We start from the raw sequence: 17,878 nt of genomic DNA on the forward strand, positions 1-17,878 counted from the left end.
TTGTGCTGCTAAATTTGCTAATCCATGCCGCAATATCCTGGGTGGTCTGCCTAGCTAACAGCAGGGTAACAGCCCCATATAATCCTCGCAGAGACTAGGACCACCTTAAAAAAACAGCAGCGCCATATGGGGGATGGGACAATGGCACCCCACTAAGCTCAATAGCAAGTCAAATATACAACATGTGGCCAACCAAGTATATGTCTATGCCACATGCATGAAATCTCTCTTGGAATAATGACACTGAGCGCAGCTCAAATCTACCTCCAGTCCAAAGGAACTCAACACGCAAGGGTGTAATATAGCTTTGTAAATATTTACAATGCACAATGAGTTAATGTCTCCTGTTAAAGGACACAAATTCTTATTTGCGAGCAGCAGTATTGTCATTGCTAATCTGTCAAAGTAATCCCCAAATCCGCATTCCAGTCTTCTCTGTCTCTACCTCTTCTGGGACAGCATTATAGAGCAGGGGAATACACACCTGAGCGAACTTTCCGTGAACATCTGTGCAAGCGCAGGCACTGGCTGCAGTTCTCTAAGGAATGAGGGGGTGATGTCTGAAGAGTGTGCTTGACTCTGATACACAGAAACATGTCCAACAGTGTTGTTCCAACCAGCTTATTGGTTTGGGCAAGGATTAGCAATTTCCTCCTCGTGATTGGGGTCTCCCACTAGAAGCAATCCCAGATGCCTCCGCTGCTGGTGTGCTTTATGCTCACTGGTAGCCCACGAGTGTCGATGGTTTAGCAGAGAAAGTTATGGTTAGTAAAATATGTTTTTACCGATGCCACACGGTCCCTGATGTGCAATCACTGTGTTCACCTGTGAAGTACTTAATGGGCAAGAGATACCACTTTGTTCTTCACCTTGAGATACAGCATTGGATACACATTGTAGGGCCAGTAATAAGCATATTGTTCCTGGGCCACCCAGTAGTATAGTTACACGTCTCCCCTCTGCCATTAGACAATACCAGCAGCAGCCGGCATGACTTGCGAGTAGGGGAGCAGGCGGGAGGGGTTGTAGGGGGGTGGGCACGGGGGCTTATGGGGAGGAGAGGGGTTTCACAAGGGTCGTGATAGTAGGAGGGAGGGAAAAAAATTCAATTAAAAAAATCACTTACCTTGCTGCCGCCCGGTGCTCCTGTTCTCCTGCTCTCCTGCTTCCGATTTCAGGAACAGGATGCAAGCAGTCAGGCTCCCTCCCCTAAGCCAATCACAATGCTGCAATTACAGTGTTATGATTGGTCTGAGCAATGTGAGACGACGCTCAGCCAGGGCATTTAGGGGTGGCCCTGTTCTCCATGCAGGCTGTAATGCAGCCTACATGGAGAAGTTGGAAAGCGTGCATGACTTGTTTGGGTGGCCCGAGAGGGCTGACCAAACAGTCACTGTGCACTTTTAGGAGTGGGCAAACCACTCCTCCAATGCCCTGGTCATAGAGCAGAGCAGCTCTACCCAAGCAAAGCAGCCACACATAAAATGATGATAACTGAAAGTTATTATCATTTTATGTTTTTGCTTCTGCACTGCTTGAAAGCAGTGGGGCAACGCTCCTCCGCCATAGCAGAGGAGCCGCCCCTGGACAATACCAGTATATCCCAGCTAAGATGTAGTTAAGTTCTGTACACACAAAACTTATAAGCAATGTGTGTACATTCTAGAAGAAAAGCCTAGTGGAGGGTATTGGAATATTAACCAACAGTAACAATAATTTAGTAAGCACAACCATCATTCTCAACGCCACCTTGCCAGCTGTGGCAGCTGCAGTTAAATCACAGTCACTGGTCTTATAACATATGGCATTTTGCGAATGATCCAGTGGTTTTATGATGCAAATGAAAAGAAAATGGCTTTGGTGAAGGCCGGTCTAACTCTGGACGGAAGCGAGGACGGAGGTAGGTGCTATTATGCACTCGTCGGAGCTGGCAAGTCGCTCTCTGATGTGGCCTCCTCACTATCGGATAGGTCAATCTGCCCTGACTTTTTGGCAGGTTACTGTTGCTAGAGCAGTGGTGGTAAGATGCCAATAGGCACCTTATCACCTGTGCACGGTTTGGGGCTTTGAGTTGTTACCAAGCTCCTCACTCTGCGGAGACGATTAGGTCACATTTACCTGTTTTACTTTTTGGTCCTGACGAAATGCCAACAGATCGCTCCATGATTACACAAGACAGGAAACATGTTGTCCTGAAGTATAGACCTAGCCTATTAGCAGGTCTATAGGTGACCAACACTTTCTCACTCACAGAGATAGGGACCATTATTTCTCTGCCATTTCTTATAATCTCAACATCGACCAGGAAGATCACATTAACTGCATTGTGGCATTTGGTTGATAGCTGATTTTATACTCATGCTTTTACCAATCTTCTCACATTTTTGGGCACAACATCTTCTGTTCTATTGTGCTCATCTGGCGTATTTTTTATTAAACGATGTCCTGTAAAGTGCACTCTCGCAGGGACCGCTAGGCTTTGCAGCGCCTACCTGGCGAGGAGCATAACACAATGATGAAGCATGTCACTTTCGGGTGAGTGGGGGCAACTGTTCCTAAAAGCACATGCTTCCTGGGGTACCTGCTTTCAGTCAGATACAGTTTCTCTTAGACTGAGCTTCCGGAACAGTATACTTCGATTTAGATGAGGAGAGTGTATATGGACCGTCATTCTCCTCATCCATCCTTTTTTGACATGTAACGTTGTAGATGGCCTGAGCGAGAGGTGTAGGGATTCTCTGTCAAAACCTTGAGATGCAATTCAGCCTTTAATTCAAAACCTAGATCTGTATGATCTTTAGAAGCAGAATTATCTGACTTGTCAGTGTGTACTCATTCTTTGCAAAGTGTTCTAAAGATACTATCAAAACATGTTTGAATTCAAATACTTTGATCTTCAGCAACTCTAAGGCTTGCATTTGACGGGAAATCAATTGAGTCATTACAGGATATTGAAAGCCAAAAGAAAGGGTTTTTGTACATAGGAAGTGTTGGCGCTCTGCAAATTAACGTAATATGTGCGAGTGTGAATTGGTGGATATGGTGCTTACCAGGAAGGGGAGGCCCTTATAACCCCTTAATGTGTGTAGGGAAAACCCTACAACAATAAAGTTTAGCTAGATCCTGGGCACACATACATAGTAAAACAAGTTAATACAAAAGTAGGCATCAAAAGATGTACAGGGTTCTTGAGTTATGCTGCATATTCTTTTATTGTGGTTAAACGCAACCAGCCGTCATGTGTTTCGTCAGGGAAAAGTAGTCCCACGACTTTTTCAGGGCTGGGAATGATACAAATATGGGTGTGAACACATGGAATAGGATGACTGTAGCTGGAGAGAAAACTCTCTATGTGACATGGGTGAGAAACCATTGCAAACACCTGAAACCCTGCTGACCTGGAAACAAAGTCCCGTGCGTTGACGACGAGGTAATGTGAGTGTGCTTAGTGCAAAATTCGAATTGTAACCCGGGTGTTTACGGGTGACATACTACAACAAAGAAATACATCACTGTAGAAGAAAACATTTCAGGCAATTCTGCATAAACGTAATGACAAATTGTCATGCGATGTAAGTGAGACAATAAGTGAAAAGATTTACACATGTGGTGGAACGCAAACGTCAAGAAGGGTGAGAAAGGCTCTAGAGAAAATCAGAAAAGTGAGAGCAAACAAAAGGGTGACGTAGATACAAAAAGTGATCCAAAATCACAAAAAGATCTTAAAGAACAGAATGTCGCTAATGAAGGTACCTGTTCAAAGTTGCGAGAACTAAGGGAAGTCTGAAGGTGGTAAAAAAAGGGGGGAAAGGATATATATGCAGTTACCAGGAGGGCACAGTATTGTGACTGAAGTAGCTGGGAATAATTAGTGCATAATCTTACCCCAAGACCGGTGATAATTCCAACCCGGCTGGGTAAGAGTATATGTAGTGCCCCATATTCTGTGAATAAATATGGGGGAACAAAGTTGTATTCCTGAGCCCGTTTCTTGACGCCACCTTGTCATACTCCTTTTCAGATCGATTTCTAATCGGTTTTTCCAATTTTGTACTCGCGGCACCTGTTGATGGAATTAACTTGAATAGAGATTCTCAATATACATTGGTGCTACACTCCTGTTGGCGCTCCAGGACTGCCGTTTTGGAATTATCATCGGCCATCCGGTGAGACTCAATTTTGAATTCTATGTCTGCTTGGGTCTTTATGTCCGTTTATGGCTCCATCCTTACTTTGTTCCCCCATATTTATTTACAGAATACGGGACACTGCCGGAAACATAATTTTGCAGGTAGTGTTTAGCCATTATGTCTCCATTTGCTTTTACACACCAACACCTGATTGTGATTCCCCATTTTGACTAGTGTTTCTTCTAAGGTCATTTAGACGCCTTATCCTTTCTTTACTGGAATCCTACTACATATACTCGTACCCAGCCGGATTGGAATTATCACCGGTCTTGGGGTAAGATTATGCACTAATTATTCCCAGCTACTTCAGTCACAATACTGTGCCCTCCTGGTAACTTCATATAACTTAAATACTGTACTATGGTGCTTCTATTTTGTGAATTTTCAAACCTTCTTTGAAATTCCCTCATCTGTGATATAAACGCTGAGATTTGCTGCCTGTCATTGGTGACACTTTGAGTCCTTTAAATGGGCAATTTTTTGCACTTTGAGAGTCTGTCAGTTACTCATTCATGGGAATATGGTGAGCATGTGCAGTTCCATTTTTTTTTGTCTCACTACTGAAAGCTCCTGCTGTCTGTCCGAGAGACATCATTGCATATCATATTGAACGGAAGAACCAGTCCTCGCTCAAAGCTAGATCGCGTTTCAGATGCCCTGCTCCTATTTGTTGCTTTCCTCTCTTTCTGTGTTTGACATTCCCGAAGGAGTTTTTAGGTCAAGCATTCAAGACATCTTGTATATACTTCAGTATATACTTATATGTGTATGTACTTTCGGGGCTCTGGAGATCAGCTCTAGGACTTGTCTGCTTCCGCTTAGGGACTTTTTTTCCTGTTCAACTGCCTCTATTTAACTGTCTTAATAGAAAACGACCAGAAGAGGTCAATAAAATACCAGTATAACTTTTGCTTGTTCAACTGCCTCTATTTAACTGTCTTGATAGAAAACGACCAGTAGAGGTCAGTAAAATACCAGAATTGCTTTCTGCTGAGGGACTGTCTTTTTTTTTATTTTTCTGGTAACTGCCTCTATTTAACTTTATTGACAGAAAACGACCAGCAGAAGTCAGTAAAATACCAGATTCACTTTAGCATTCTCTTAGATTCCAGTCCATAGAAATTGTCTTCTACTAGCACCCGTAGACAATAATATTTTTTGCAAATCTTGTATTTTCTGTGATATGACCACCGAAGGCCCTGATTTTTCTATTAAAAACAGAGTTTTGGACTATACCATTTCCAGCTGAAAGGCAATATTTCTCTCCATGTGTTCCCATACCTGATGTGTAACGTAGTTTAGTACTTACTTACCCTCCATGTTAAAGTACAGTCGATGTTTTAGCACCCAGGCTAATGTGCTGCATAGCTAAATACATATAAGGTCCCAAAGGCGCGACCGATTGCATTGCAGATTCTTGTTTAGTTTTCCCGTCAGTATGCTCATCATTTGTTCTCTTCCAAATGTAGGACTGCAAACAAGCCACTTTTTAGGTCTCGCTGAGCCCAGCGCATGCGCTGGCTCAGAGAGACATTTTGGAGGTGAGTTTTCAAAGTGCTGCTGGCAGGCCTAGCGCTTGCGTTCACGCGCGAACCGCTAGCCTTCAGCAGCACTTTGAAAACTCGTGTTTTAGCGCGTCATCGCGATGACTTTCGCTTTCAGAGCGATCGCGATGACTTTCGCTTTTACGGGCGTGCGGCGTTACTTTTACTGCCGCGCGGCCAATGCTTGTTATATGTTGGTGACTGTGCAAACCAAATGGCAGGTTTATGTACGTCTTCTGCTGTTTGCCTTGCTTCTTTGTGTATTTTCTGTTGACTGTAGCTTAGTCGATGGCTGCTTCTCTGATTTTAAGTGCTCGCTCCACTTTCAAGCTGACCCATCCTTTCCCGCTTACAATCCTTGCCTGATGAGCGAGATTCTGCTGTTCATAGCAGTGTGAGGCCTACCTTTCACAGCCCTGGTTGATTGGCAGTACCTGTCCATCGGAAGGTGACTGGTATCAAATTTGTGTTTAAATGAAGGGATCAAAGCAGGTTAGTTGTTCAGACACAAGACAGAATTTCAAGATTGAAAAAATAATGGAAGCTGCCTTTTCCTGGAAGCTGCAGCCTCTGCCTGTCAGTTGGTGACACTGTACCAACTGGTGGTTTGGGGCCTCGAAAACAAAGGGGAAATGAGGACGTAGTGCTCGATTGTGGTAGTACATACAAATAATGATTAAGACAGAAGAAGATGCAAGTGCAGGCACTAGACATCCTTGCTGCGCTTTCATTAACATGGTGACCACTCGCGTGTGATGGTTAATTCAGCTTTCTGGGGGGTGCTCGTTTTATCATTCTTGGTCTCCCCACAGTGCGCATGACCCAAACAAACTAGTTGAGCGGAACACCTAGCGCAAAGTGCAGGGAAGCCCCTCTCAGTCCTTTTCACAAACACCATACATTTTGATCCACTCCCGATTGTGTAGGAATCCTGCTGTATTTTGTACCTTATATCTGCTTGCTGGCTGAACTTCCCCGTGCCTTACCTTTGCCCTGGTGTAGATTGGTTGCTTTGTTATGCTTTGCGGATAGCATAGACCTGCTTTGTGGACCTGCAGAGAAGTGTCAACCACCCGTCATCACAATCAGCCACTAATAAACTGTTGGTCAACTCCACTGTGACGAAGTGAATGGTGTTTGGAGGTCACAAGAGATAATGGGACAGAGATTTGAGAAGAGTTTGCCTGGAATTAGTTACAAGATGTACGTAGCTGACTGATCATTGATGAGTTACTTAAATGGAAGCCTAATTTTACTTGATGTCGTAGACAGAAGAATAGAGCATCAATTCAATAGGAAATAAAGAGGCTGCCATTCCAGAGAATTTAAAGTGCCTTACGTGCACATCATAACCAATCCCATTGAAGACCAAAGCATCCCCAGTATGGAGGCCTGTTTAGAAATGTGATACAGATCTTTAGGAGGGATCATTTGGAGAGATATAGCCTTACAGCTAAAGCGGTCGACCTCAAAGCTGGGGAACCGGGTTCGAGTCTCGGCAACGACGCGCAACTTTCTGTGATCCTGGGCAAATCACTTAATCTCCCCGTGCCTAACAAATATGAATGTAGCCTTTTGTAATGAAACTGGTGCTTTGTAAAGCGCTCTTATACCCCATGTCTCGGGTCTAGTTCGCACTATATAAAACTCCCCAAAAAATTTACCAAATGTATGAGGTTCCAGGCCATTAGAGTCAATCTGCTTTGAGGGTGGCACATACAGCAGCAACAGAGTGTATCTTGATGAAGTGGTGTGAGCTGAAATGGATGCTTCGAGTCCCTAATTAGTTTTGTGGCAAAGATAAAGAATTAAAGGATTTAAAATTGGATGGGGAAATCTGACACTCCGTCAGTGAATGCCCATTTTGTTCTTGGTGTATTGTTGTAATATTACAAAATACCATTTGAAGACACTAGTGAGACCAGCACTGCTGATAAGGAGCAAGGAGACTGCCATTGAACATCTAGCCAGACTTCCCTCCTATGACACTAATTGTACATCATTGTCACAAGGGTTTAAGTAGCCTGTCTTTGGCTGACACTTCACTTATTGAAGGTAAATGAATATTCCAATTCTTCAGAATTGTCTGTCACTGTGATAAGTCTGATGGAGGAGAGCTTGTACAGGTTTAAGCTCTCTGTCACTTGTATGAGGACTACACCAAGCCTCTTCATTTCTATTTATTTGTGTTTTCTTTTGTTCAATGAAAGTAAAAGGTTCCACTGATGGCAGCTGAAGTTGTATACGCTGTATGATCTTGAACATTTGGACATTTTTAAACGTAGTCTTACCAGTATTTGATTTATTTTTATTTGCCTCTTATTTTATATATTGTAATGTTTCCATTTAAATAAAATAAGTGCTAAATTTGAGCCGGTGAACAGTTGGTGGGCACTGACACTTAATTTTCATCAACTGTCTTTGACCTAGAGCATGAGAGAACAAGCATTGGCATAGCCAATAGGTCTCGCCTTTGGGACCTTATAAGTGTTTAGCCATGCAACACTTGATGTTGTTGCACCAAGGATATTGTACTGCATAACTAAATACTTATAAGATCCCAAAGGCAAGACCTATTGACTATGCGAATGCTTGTTAAATATGTTTCCTGCCTTTCCCTGTCACCTAGTGGTCAATAGAAAATTTGCAGCAGAATTGTGGACGATAAAATAACATTGATCTTGAAAGACAATAGAGACTTCAACAACTTTGATCTTGGCAGACGTCAAAGGCGGTCTTAAACAAGCACTGGTAATACCAATTGATCTCGCTAAGCAAATGGTTGCTTAGACTGCATCTTATTTTTTGTAACTCAAGTGCACTTTAATTATGTGTTCATGTCACACATGCATTTGGAAGCCAGCTATCTATTGTTAGTCGCCCTTCTTGTGTGTACGTTGCTCTCTGAAGACATTGGTTCCTGTTGAACAGGTGTGTATCAGTCTTGTACAGCAAGTAATCTCTCCTTGCGAATGAAATAGAAGTATTTGGGGGAGGAGGAGTACACTAATATCCTACTCAGGGAGAGCGCATATAAAAACATTGGAGAGAGAGAGGGCGAGAGAGAGAGAGAGAGAGAGAGAGAGAGAGAGAACGACAGTCGTATTTGCGTTACGTTAGTGTGGCATTCATAATTTCTTATTGCTAAGAAAGTGGCCTGTTGTCACTGCTAGACTTACAAACTGCAGAACCGGTTGTTATTTGTCCATTCTATTAGTGTTAAAAGGTAAATCCCACGTTTATATCCAGAATTTAATGTCCTCTGTTGCTCCTAGTAGTAATCGAACTGTTTCTTCTAAATCCAAGAGAGAAGGCAATTCTTAAGATGATGAGGGCAGTGCTCTTGAAGGTATGTAATGAGCCATTATATATATTAGTCATAAAAGTATTTCCAGAGATCTGAATTCGATGTGAATGGCTGACTGGGTGCCCGAGCAGAGAACAGCCGAGGCAAGGAAATGCAAGAATATGCTCCTATAATCCTGAGATAAAATATAACCTCCTCCCAAAATACACCTTTCAGAAATATGTTTGCATACCTTGGTGTGTTTTGTGGTATCTCAATGTCGACAATCACTACTGTATTCGGTCTCAATCCTCCATAGCAAGGTATTCTCTGTGAATCAAAAATATATAATGAATACACGTGTGCTCGCAAACAGCCAAAACGACCAGAATGATTTCCTAAAGGATATATATAACATATTCATTACCTTTTTTTGTGAGTGGTTCTTTCTTTATAAAGTGTTCCTTAACAGATGACCACATAACTGCCCCCAAAGGAAACGCATGCAAGCTCCAACATACGTGTGCACAACCGAACAGAACATCTGGGAGACACAACCACAGAGTATTGTGCAAGAACTCTTACTGTCCTGCAACACTATCTGACCTCATTCAATCTCCAAGCTGCTCAACCAACCACTTGCTAGAATGATCCTCCTGTAGCCACCAGCGCCCATCACTCATGGTTTCATGAATATACTGGCTTAATGTATATATTACACCTCGTAACATGTACACATCATGGTATGTAACCACCGATTTATGGTGCAAAATGATTTGTATACCGTACAGTGCTTTGATACCTTTGGGTCAGGTATGAGCAATATGAGACTTGCAAATAAATAAAATACAAACATTTTGGTATGGGCCCTGTCTTTTGGCGGTGCATTGTAAATGTGCTGGTGTAAGTTTTGGAATGGGGGGAAAAAGCTGTGGGGATGACCTATAACCTATCCCAGCCGGTCACGTTGCGGGCAGATTCTTGGGGAAAAAAAACTGTTCAGTAGCTAATCCGTAGTCACGCTGTTCACATGCACGGTCACTATTGGTGACCCATTTCTACTATGTCCTATTGCACTGCCTTATCGGGACCTTTGTTTTTGCCCTCACCATCAGGATGAGAAAACTCTGGAGCAACACCACTCTTCACTGCCTTTGATGGAACTTCGAAGAGGCTCGTTGTAGGTTGTAGGTAGGTCTTTTGTAATTTCAGAACTGAATCATTTTCAGTATTAAATACAACGAAGCCATAGTTGTTACTTATGTATCTCATTCAACTAACAGCCATTGACAAAGCCAATAGTCCTGGCTTGTAGGTATAATATTACTTGCTGTATTATATATCTGGATACAATGACAGAACCAGCAGCATACCTGTCGGCGTCACACTATGCTAACGGTAGGTAAATGTGTTGTACTTGTATAGCGCACTGCTACCCTAGGGTGTCCTGGCGCTGTACTCATAATACCGCTGTGGAACCCTTCCTGGCTTTTCCCTGTGAAATGTCCACTCCTGGGCACCCCCAAGGTGAAGCCAGGCATCCCAGCGCTGTTGGGGCCGTTGTGGAGATTAAGCAAGCTATTGCTCAGAGTTGCAGAGTGGGACCCATGATTAGAATAGGCACCGAGGCGATAATTAACAGGTCCGAGGAAATTGAGCCCAAGACCCGCCGAGGCAGGAATTGAACCCTGGTCCCGGGCCAGACCTCTGCATCAGGGTCTGCCGCTCTAACCATTGAGCCACACTTCTCCACGGTCTTTAGCTTAGGTGTTTTAAGCCATGCCCTTAATTGAGAGACCCCCTTAGTTTTACCATCCCACTTAAAGCCCTGACTGCATGACAATTAGTCTTCACTGCAGGTCGACTTGCAGAAGCATGACCTGAAAGGGTCACTGGAATGTTCTATTATCTCGCTGTGAGGTGCAGTACTACAGCAGGGCTTGGTTCAGAGTCAGCCAAGCAGACGATGTGCTGTGCTACCAGCAGAGGCTGAGACAGGGAATTGGATTATGAGCAGGCGCCTAGGCCCAGACCCCGCTTATCTATCTATGCCTGATCTTCTGACCAGTCAAGGCCCATTCCGACCTGCCTCTCCCGCAACGAGGCTCCCGTCTCACTCCGGCGACTCCCCCTCTTGGCACTCGATCTGTTTCTCTCTCTCTCACACATCTTATCCACTCATTGCACTTTTCTTCTGCTTCTTGCATATCTAAGGCTTAATTCTATTTTTCACCCCACTTTCTGTCTCTTGTTAGCATCTCTTTTGTATTTTTATGTATTTTCCATCTCTTAACTCCCTCAATAAGATGCCACAACACACTCAACATCATGAAACCTGGAGGAAGTTAAATCATCTCCCAAAGGAAGTCTAGACAGACAATCTGCCCTGACATTGCGTCCACGAGGAATTTATTTTATGAGAAAGTTGTGTTCATGTAACCGTGAAAGAATACGGACAAGTCTGGCAGAAGCCTTGCCATTGCCATTCCAAAAGGTAACCTAAACAAGCATTTGCAATGCAATAGGTCTCGCATTACTGAAAGTTTGAGCTATTGGCATTGCATTATTATTTGCAACTCCATTAAGTCAAACTTCCAGTAATGCTAAACCTATTGCATTGCAAATGCTTGTTTATCACTGCAAGCATGTGGCATCACACAATTCAAAATAAATACATATGTAAAGTTAAGGGCAAGCTACAGTAGGTACCGCACTATAAAGCATTATTTAATATTTATTGAGTTGCTCTTCAATCAGTAACATTAATACTAGGTAGAGAAAATCAATACCATTCTTGTGGGAAACTGCAAAAGAGAGTTAAATGATATATGTCAAAACATACAAGTTGCGTATATTGGCTATATATTGGTATAATTCTGCTTAAAGTAGTTACTTGCCAGCAGGTAATAATTGCGAACCACTGACTGAGGGCAAGTGAAGTATAGCCAGAGTCACTGGAATTATGCGGCAGCAAAGGGACACTTTATGCAGCAGGGTTGACTAAACTAAGCTGCAAGATGAAGCAAATTATGCAGCATGTAGTACATTCTGTGATAGTATTTATAATTTTCACAGTTTTACACCTGGTAACAGTGTCTGGGCATAGGTTACACATCATTAGTGTTGGTTTATCTCCCAAATATAGTAATACGCAACAGAAAGGTAACCAGTGAGCCTATGCAACAGGCCTTCCACTGTGCAGCAACATATGTGACTGCCTTTTAGTAACTTTTGGACCTTTTAAGCTAAACTATTTTCTGCTAAAATCTGCAGATTATACAGTAGATGATAGATTATGTGGCAAATACGGCAAATTTGTAATTATGCGAAAAACTCTGCGACAGCACAAACATATAATTCCAGTCGCTCTGAGTATAGCTGATTTACGGCACTGCAGGACAAACACCAGTGCTATGCACACCGCCACTGAGTATTGTTATTAAAGTGCTGGTGGCACCATAGGGGAGGGGGGTATGGGTATGCTGAGGAATGGAGAGAGGGAGGATGGATTATGTTTCTGAGTAGCTATGAAACTGCTGCCCCTCTGCATCAAAGTGGAGTGATCTACACAAGTACTATTTAAGTGGCTTACTCAGTTTAAATTGTGAAACGTTAGGATGGCAGCAGTGCCTGTAGTTCGTTCTGCTCTTCACATGGTCACTGTTGCAGGTATGCTTGCAGCCCCTAGTATAATGTCTTAGGCTTGAGCACAGTGGTTGGTGTTTTCCATAGGTGAGCTTTCTCTCAGACCGGAAGGGAGGTCAGTTCTCAGCGAGGGGCAGGAAGCCTGCTAAAGACACCGGAAGCTTGCTCCAGATAGTGGCAAGGGATGGCCGCTGGACACAGATTACATCAGGAATGCACCAGAGTCACATTACATATATAAACGAGGTATGTGGTCTATTGCGAGTCTCCCCACAAAACTCCCACGGCTCCCACTGGCAGCTGTACAGACTGTGCAGTCTTATTTCGGGACTCACTACTGGAGGTTTGACCCGCCCGTACAAATCCATCACCACACCTGACTGAGCACTGCGGAGGCCCGTGATTAGTGGGTGGAACTAGTTGCCAGGCAACAACAAGGCACTTTAAACCATTACCGGTATTTTTTCCTCAAGAGGTTTTATCTACATTTAAAAAAAATGCTTGTTTTGTTGAACAGTGTGAGCCTGGCCCAAAGGTATAGTCCAAAGTGAGCAGCTCAAGCCACCATGCTCATGTCATTGCTGTTTGAAGCAGCAGCCTGTGACCTATTGTCTAAGGTGCAGCGTACAACTACATTGATGAAGGGGGTAGTAGGTTGGCTCTTCCACAAACTGTCTTGTCAGCTGCTGCAATTTGGGAACCAGTGACTTCCAGTGACTTCCGTTTTGGGGGCCTGGCATGTCCAAGTGCCGAAGAAAAGGAGATAGGAGAGCTGAAGAAAGGGACACATGGGGGCAGAAGATGAGGATGCAGAAGGGGACAAAGAGAAGGAAAGGGACACAGAAGAGTAAAAGGGAAGGAAAGGAGCACAGAAGGGGAATTACACAAGAAGCAGATGAAATTGACACATTGGAGACCAAGGACAGGGACACAGAAGGGGCAGACACAAAATTGGCCAGAAGGGAGCAAAAGAAACAAGTATACCGTCAGGTAGTGTGCGGAACCATTAGTTCAAACGTATTCCAAAGGTCCGTTGCTAAAATCACAGTTTGTTTAGGGGTGTGCAAAACTGCAGACTTTTTCACGATATTTTGTTTTTAATAGCAGCAAATGCACACAATTGCATTAATGGCTCGTTGTAGTTTTCTGGTATCCGAGTTGAAATGTTTTCACACAAGAGCATAAGCTGCATGAAAAAAGTGAGGCAAAATATTGTCAGGGGCCAGGTTCAAGCACAAAATATTCGAGTTTCCCATGAGCAAATATTGAAGCAAAATATTGGAATTTCATGAATTGTGCAAAATCCACAAGCGTATTTAAATTTCAAACTTGCCAACGTTTTTGTAATTGGTTGCCTTCGAGACCCACATATTTGTCTTAAATAGTATCATTACCATAGTATAGCTAATGAGCCGGAAAATCCGACATTTTGTGCAGGATTCCATGTCAGGTTCTCTGTCTGTCTATAGAACACAACATGTCAATTTCACAACTTGATATCACTTGAAATGGAACACTTGGCAACGTTTTTATGCTCTGGGGGATTTCATTAAATAAGACGAGCACGAAAGCTACAAGCAAGCATAGGTTTTATGGAAAAAAAATGTTTCAAGCTAAGCAGTTTCCACAGCGACGCAACACATTTGCCTGAATCTTTGACCATCTGCGACCTATGCGCTTATTTCAATATATATATTGAAACTGAAGCGTCATTTTGTGTTTCCTAATGTAGCCCTTAGCTGTTCTGCAAGAATAAATGGAAAGAATAGATGCTGTTTGTGATTGACACATTTTGACTATCAGCTGTTAGTACTGCCACGTGTTTAACGACTGTGAACGAAGAGGTTTAAAGATAGAAAACTGTGCTCGAAAGGAATGAGATTTTAGCCGCTCTAGGAATGTTCAGTTGTGTAACAAGGAACATCCACAATTTCCGAATCCAAATTTGAAACAAAATGAATTTGCTAGGAGCGAATTAGGGCAAAATCAGGACAAGCAAATTGACACTCAGCATAGTGAACCAGCGCGGTGTTCGCAAAAGAGTGCTAGGATGATAGCAAATAAGCTCATAGAAAGAGCTCAGACCTGCAGTTCTCCCCGGAGACCAGAGCCAGTCCACAACCGGGGCAGCTGCGAGGAGCAGGCACAGACAGCAGTGCCCCCCTGCTCTGAGGAAACCTGCAGCACAATCCTCCCTCTCCATCTGCCTGGCTCCGCTGTGAGGCAGACCAGGCTGGAGCATGCTGACTGATTGGGAGAGCACAGAAAGTGGGACGGAGGAGCTGGGAACTACACAAACAAAAAGTGAAACCAGTGCAGCGCTCTTGAAACGGGCGCAGCGCTGATAAAGTATGTTCAAAATTATTAAAACATGCAAGATGGGGGGTTGGAGCGAAGTGCAAGGAACACAACAGTCTCCCTCCAGACACCTCTGATGATGAGCAGGATACAAATGCTGTGGGTTAACTATGAAGCAAAACGAGGGTAAAGAGAATGTCTCCGTGAGCCTTCTACGGGAACACATGGGAATGCAAAGCCATTAATCAAGCAGGATGGCTCTGTCTCCCTTCACAGATGCGAGCAGAGCATCAAAGGGCTGGGTGAGAAGGGAGGGGGGAATGCAAGGGTCAAAGCGGCGAAAGTGAAAGTAATCGAGCAGAGCATCAAAGGGCTGGGTGAGAAGGGAGGGGGGAATGCAATGAGCAGAGGAGCAGCTGTGCACGTGCATGTGATCGTGCACTCAAGGTTTAGGCCAGCCAAAAGACTGTGGGTAGCACTTTGAAAATCCCACATATAAAATGTCTCTTCGAGTCTTTGGCTCGCGAGACCTAAAAACGTATAGGCTCCAAATGGTGTCACAAAGGTGGTAAGATGAGCTGAAGAGTTAGATAGTGGAATTTGATGATACACAGATCGCAAATCTAAAATGGTAAAACAAGTGGCGCCTGCAATGTTGGATAACAGATCTTGGATCTTAGGTAATAGGTGACAATCAACTAAAATATTCTTGTTAAGTGAGCGTAAGTCAGCACACAAACAAATCGATTGATCTTTGTTCCTAACAATTACTATGGGACTGACCCATTCAGAAGAATCAGTGGGTGTGATAATACCTTCAGCAAGTAACTTGTTCAACAAAACCTTAAGATCATCTCTAACACTCAAAGGAATAGCCCTGTATTTGTGAATGATGGGAATAGCATTGGCTTTTAATTTGATAACATGGTCAACCCTTGTAATTTTTCCTATTTTTGAAGTGAATATATCAAGAAATTCAGAGATAATTTTGGAAGAGACATCAGAACAGTCAGAGTAATTCTCTGAAACAGAGGAAACACAAACATCATCATTTATTTGGACCGGATTGTCAGAGCCCAGAACCAACTTTAAACCCATTTTAGCTAAATCCTGCTATCCAACAATGTTTTTCCCTTTGGGAGCAACATACACTTTTGTCAAAATTTTGTGACCAAGACAAGTTATGTATTCAAGAAAGAAACCTGCCATATCAATGATATGACCACCATAGGCTTTAGGAATGATGTCTAACAATTCTAATGACTTGTGAGAAGACCAATGTTCTTTAAATATGATGTCTGAAACAATAGTGACAGGTGCTCCAGAATCTGCCATCATATTAAAAACATGATCACCCACAGTGACTTCACAGAAGGGATCTTTGAATCTATGAGTCGAAGGTGTTAAATATTGAGAGTCAATAGACATCATGAGTCTTTCTACATCATTAGACAATGGTAAATTAGGGTCAGAAGTAGGATTTTTTGAGCAATCAGTAGTTTGAAGACTGCTAACTCTGATCACTTTCCTACTTCTGCAAACCGTATGAAAATGACCTAATTTATTGTAATTAGTACACTTTTTGCCTAGAGCAGTACAAACAGGACTATCTCCAAGATGAGATCTGGATCCGCACCTGAAACAAAATGAATTAGGTCTGCTTTGTTTGTTTTGAAAAGGCTTAACATACTTGGGTCTGTAAGAGACACTATTAACAGTTGAGTCAGGTTGAATGACATTAACAGAAGTGACATTTTCATTTGCAATGCATCTTGAAGTAATTATGGATCTTTCAATGCCCTTTGCTATGTCAATGACTTCAGCCAAAGAAGGATCCCTGCAGCTGAGTAAGCGCTCTTGAATTTTCTTGTGAAAACAACTGTATACAAACTGGTCTCCTATCTGATAATCCAATGTTGCCCCAAAATTGCATTTTGCAGCCAAGTTCCTTAAAGCTGAAATGAAATACTCAATTGACTCATCTGAATTTTGCTTCCTTTTCATAAAATTAAACCTTTCTAACATGACGCTTGGTTGCTCTAGAAATTTTTTTTTAGTCTTTGAACAGCATCTGTATAAACGTTGCAGCCATCCCCTTCTCCAGGTGGAGGTACAGAAACTGGAAGATTATCAAAAGTTTAGGCAATAGCTAATTTACGCTTCGGTGAGTAATTTTCAGCATCAATTGCTACCAAATAATTTTCAAAAGAACGAAACCATACTTTCCATGTTTCTTTTGGCTTGCCAGGTTTAGGTAGAAAATAGTGTAACTGAAATATTTGCTGAGATGAATCAATTAAATGAGTAAAATCACTTGTTAATCAGATTAATAAAGAAGCAAATAACACAGTACCTTGTGTTTTGTAGAGCTTGAGAAACGAAGTGTAGACAAGCAGTTGATTCCGTTTAGGACTAATTGAAATAAGTAAAGGTGACACGCGTAAAAAGCGTGTTTGAAAATAAAAGCAAAGGACCAGCACCCAAAATATCGTTACACAAGCGTCAAAACCGTGTTTTGACGTAAAATCCGATCTGCCCCAAACCAAAATGTCTCCCGGACGTCAATCTCCGTGATGTCGTAATGGAGAGCATTCAGTTTCGGAGAGGAGCTCCGGATATCAGGAAGGGTGTGGGCGTGTTCTGTTTGTAGCAAATCAGGTTACTTAGCCTGAGAGGAAGCCGTGAATGGGGGACTTGCGGTGCAGGTCACGCAGTGAGGAGTCCGTCGAAGAGGCAAACTGGAATGAAGGCGAAAGTCACAAAGAAGCACAAATGTGGTGATGAAAGCTTCTCCTTCGTCGCCAGATGAAAAGGGTAGGAGTTCTCGACAAATGAATAATGAGGAGACGTCTTGATGTAAAGCTGAGGTAGCTTTATTTACGATAGAAAGCTAACACCACTGGAGTGCATCCTGA

General features: G+C 42.9%; 1 protein-coding gene across 1 annotated transcript in view; it reads right to left on the reverse strand.

Moving 5' to 3' along the window:
• Positions 1-17,878, reverse strand: part of LOC146799434 (galectin-3-like) — a 218,818-nt gene that overhangs the window by 36,357 nt on the left and 164,583 nt on the right. Inside the window, exon 8 of the mRNA XM_085627003.1 lies at positions 9,274-9,350. Coding sequence (XP_085483129.1) covers positions 9,274-9,350 — 77 coding nt within the window. The remainder of the gene's footprint in view (positions 1-9,273; positions 9,351-17,878) is intronic.

The sequence above is a fragment of the Triturus cristatus genome, chromosome 9, assembly GCF_964204655.1.
Source record: "Triturus cristatus chromosome 9, aTriCri1.1, whole genome shotgun sequence".
Classification (NCBI taxonomy): Eukaryota; Metazoa; Chordata; class Amphibia; order Caudata; family Salamandridae; genus Triturus; species Triturus cristatus.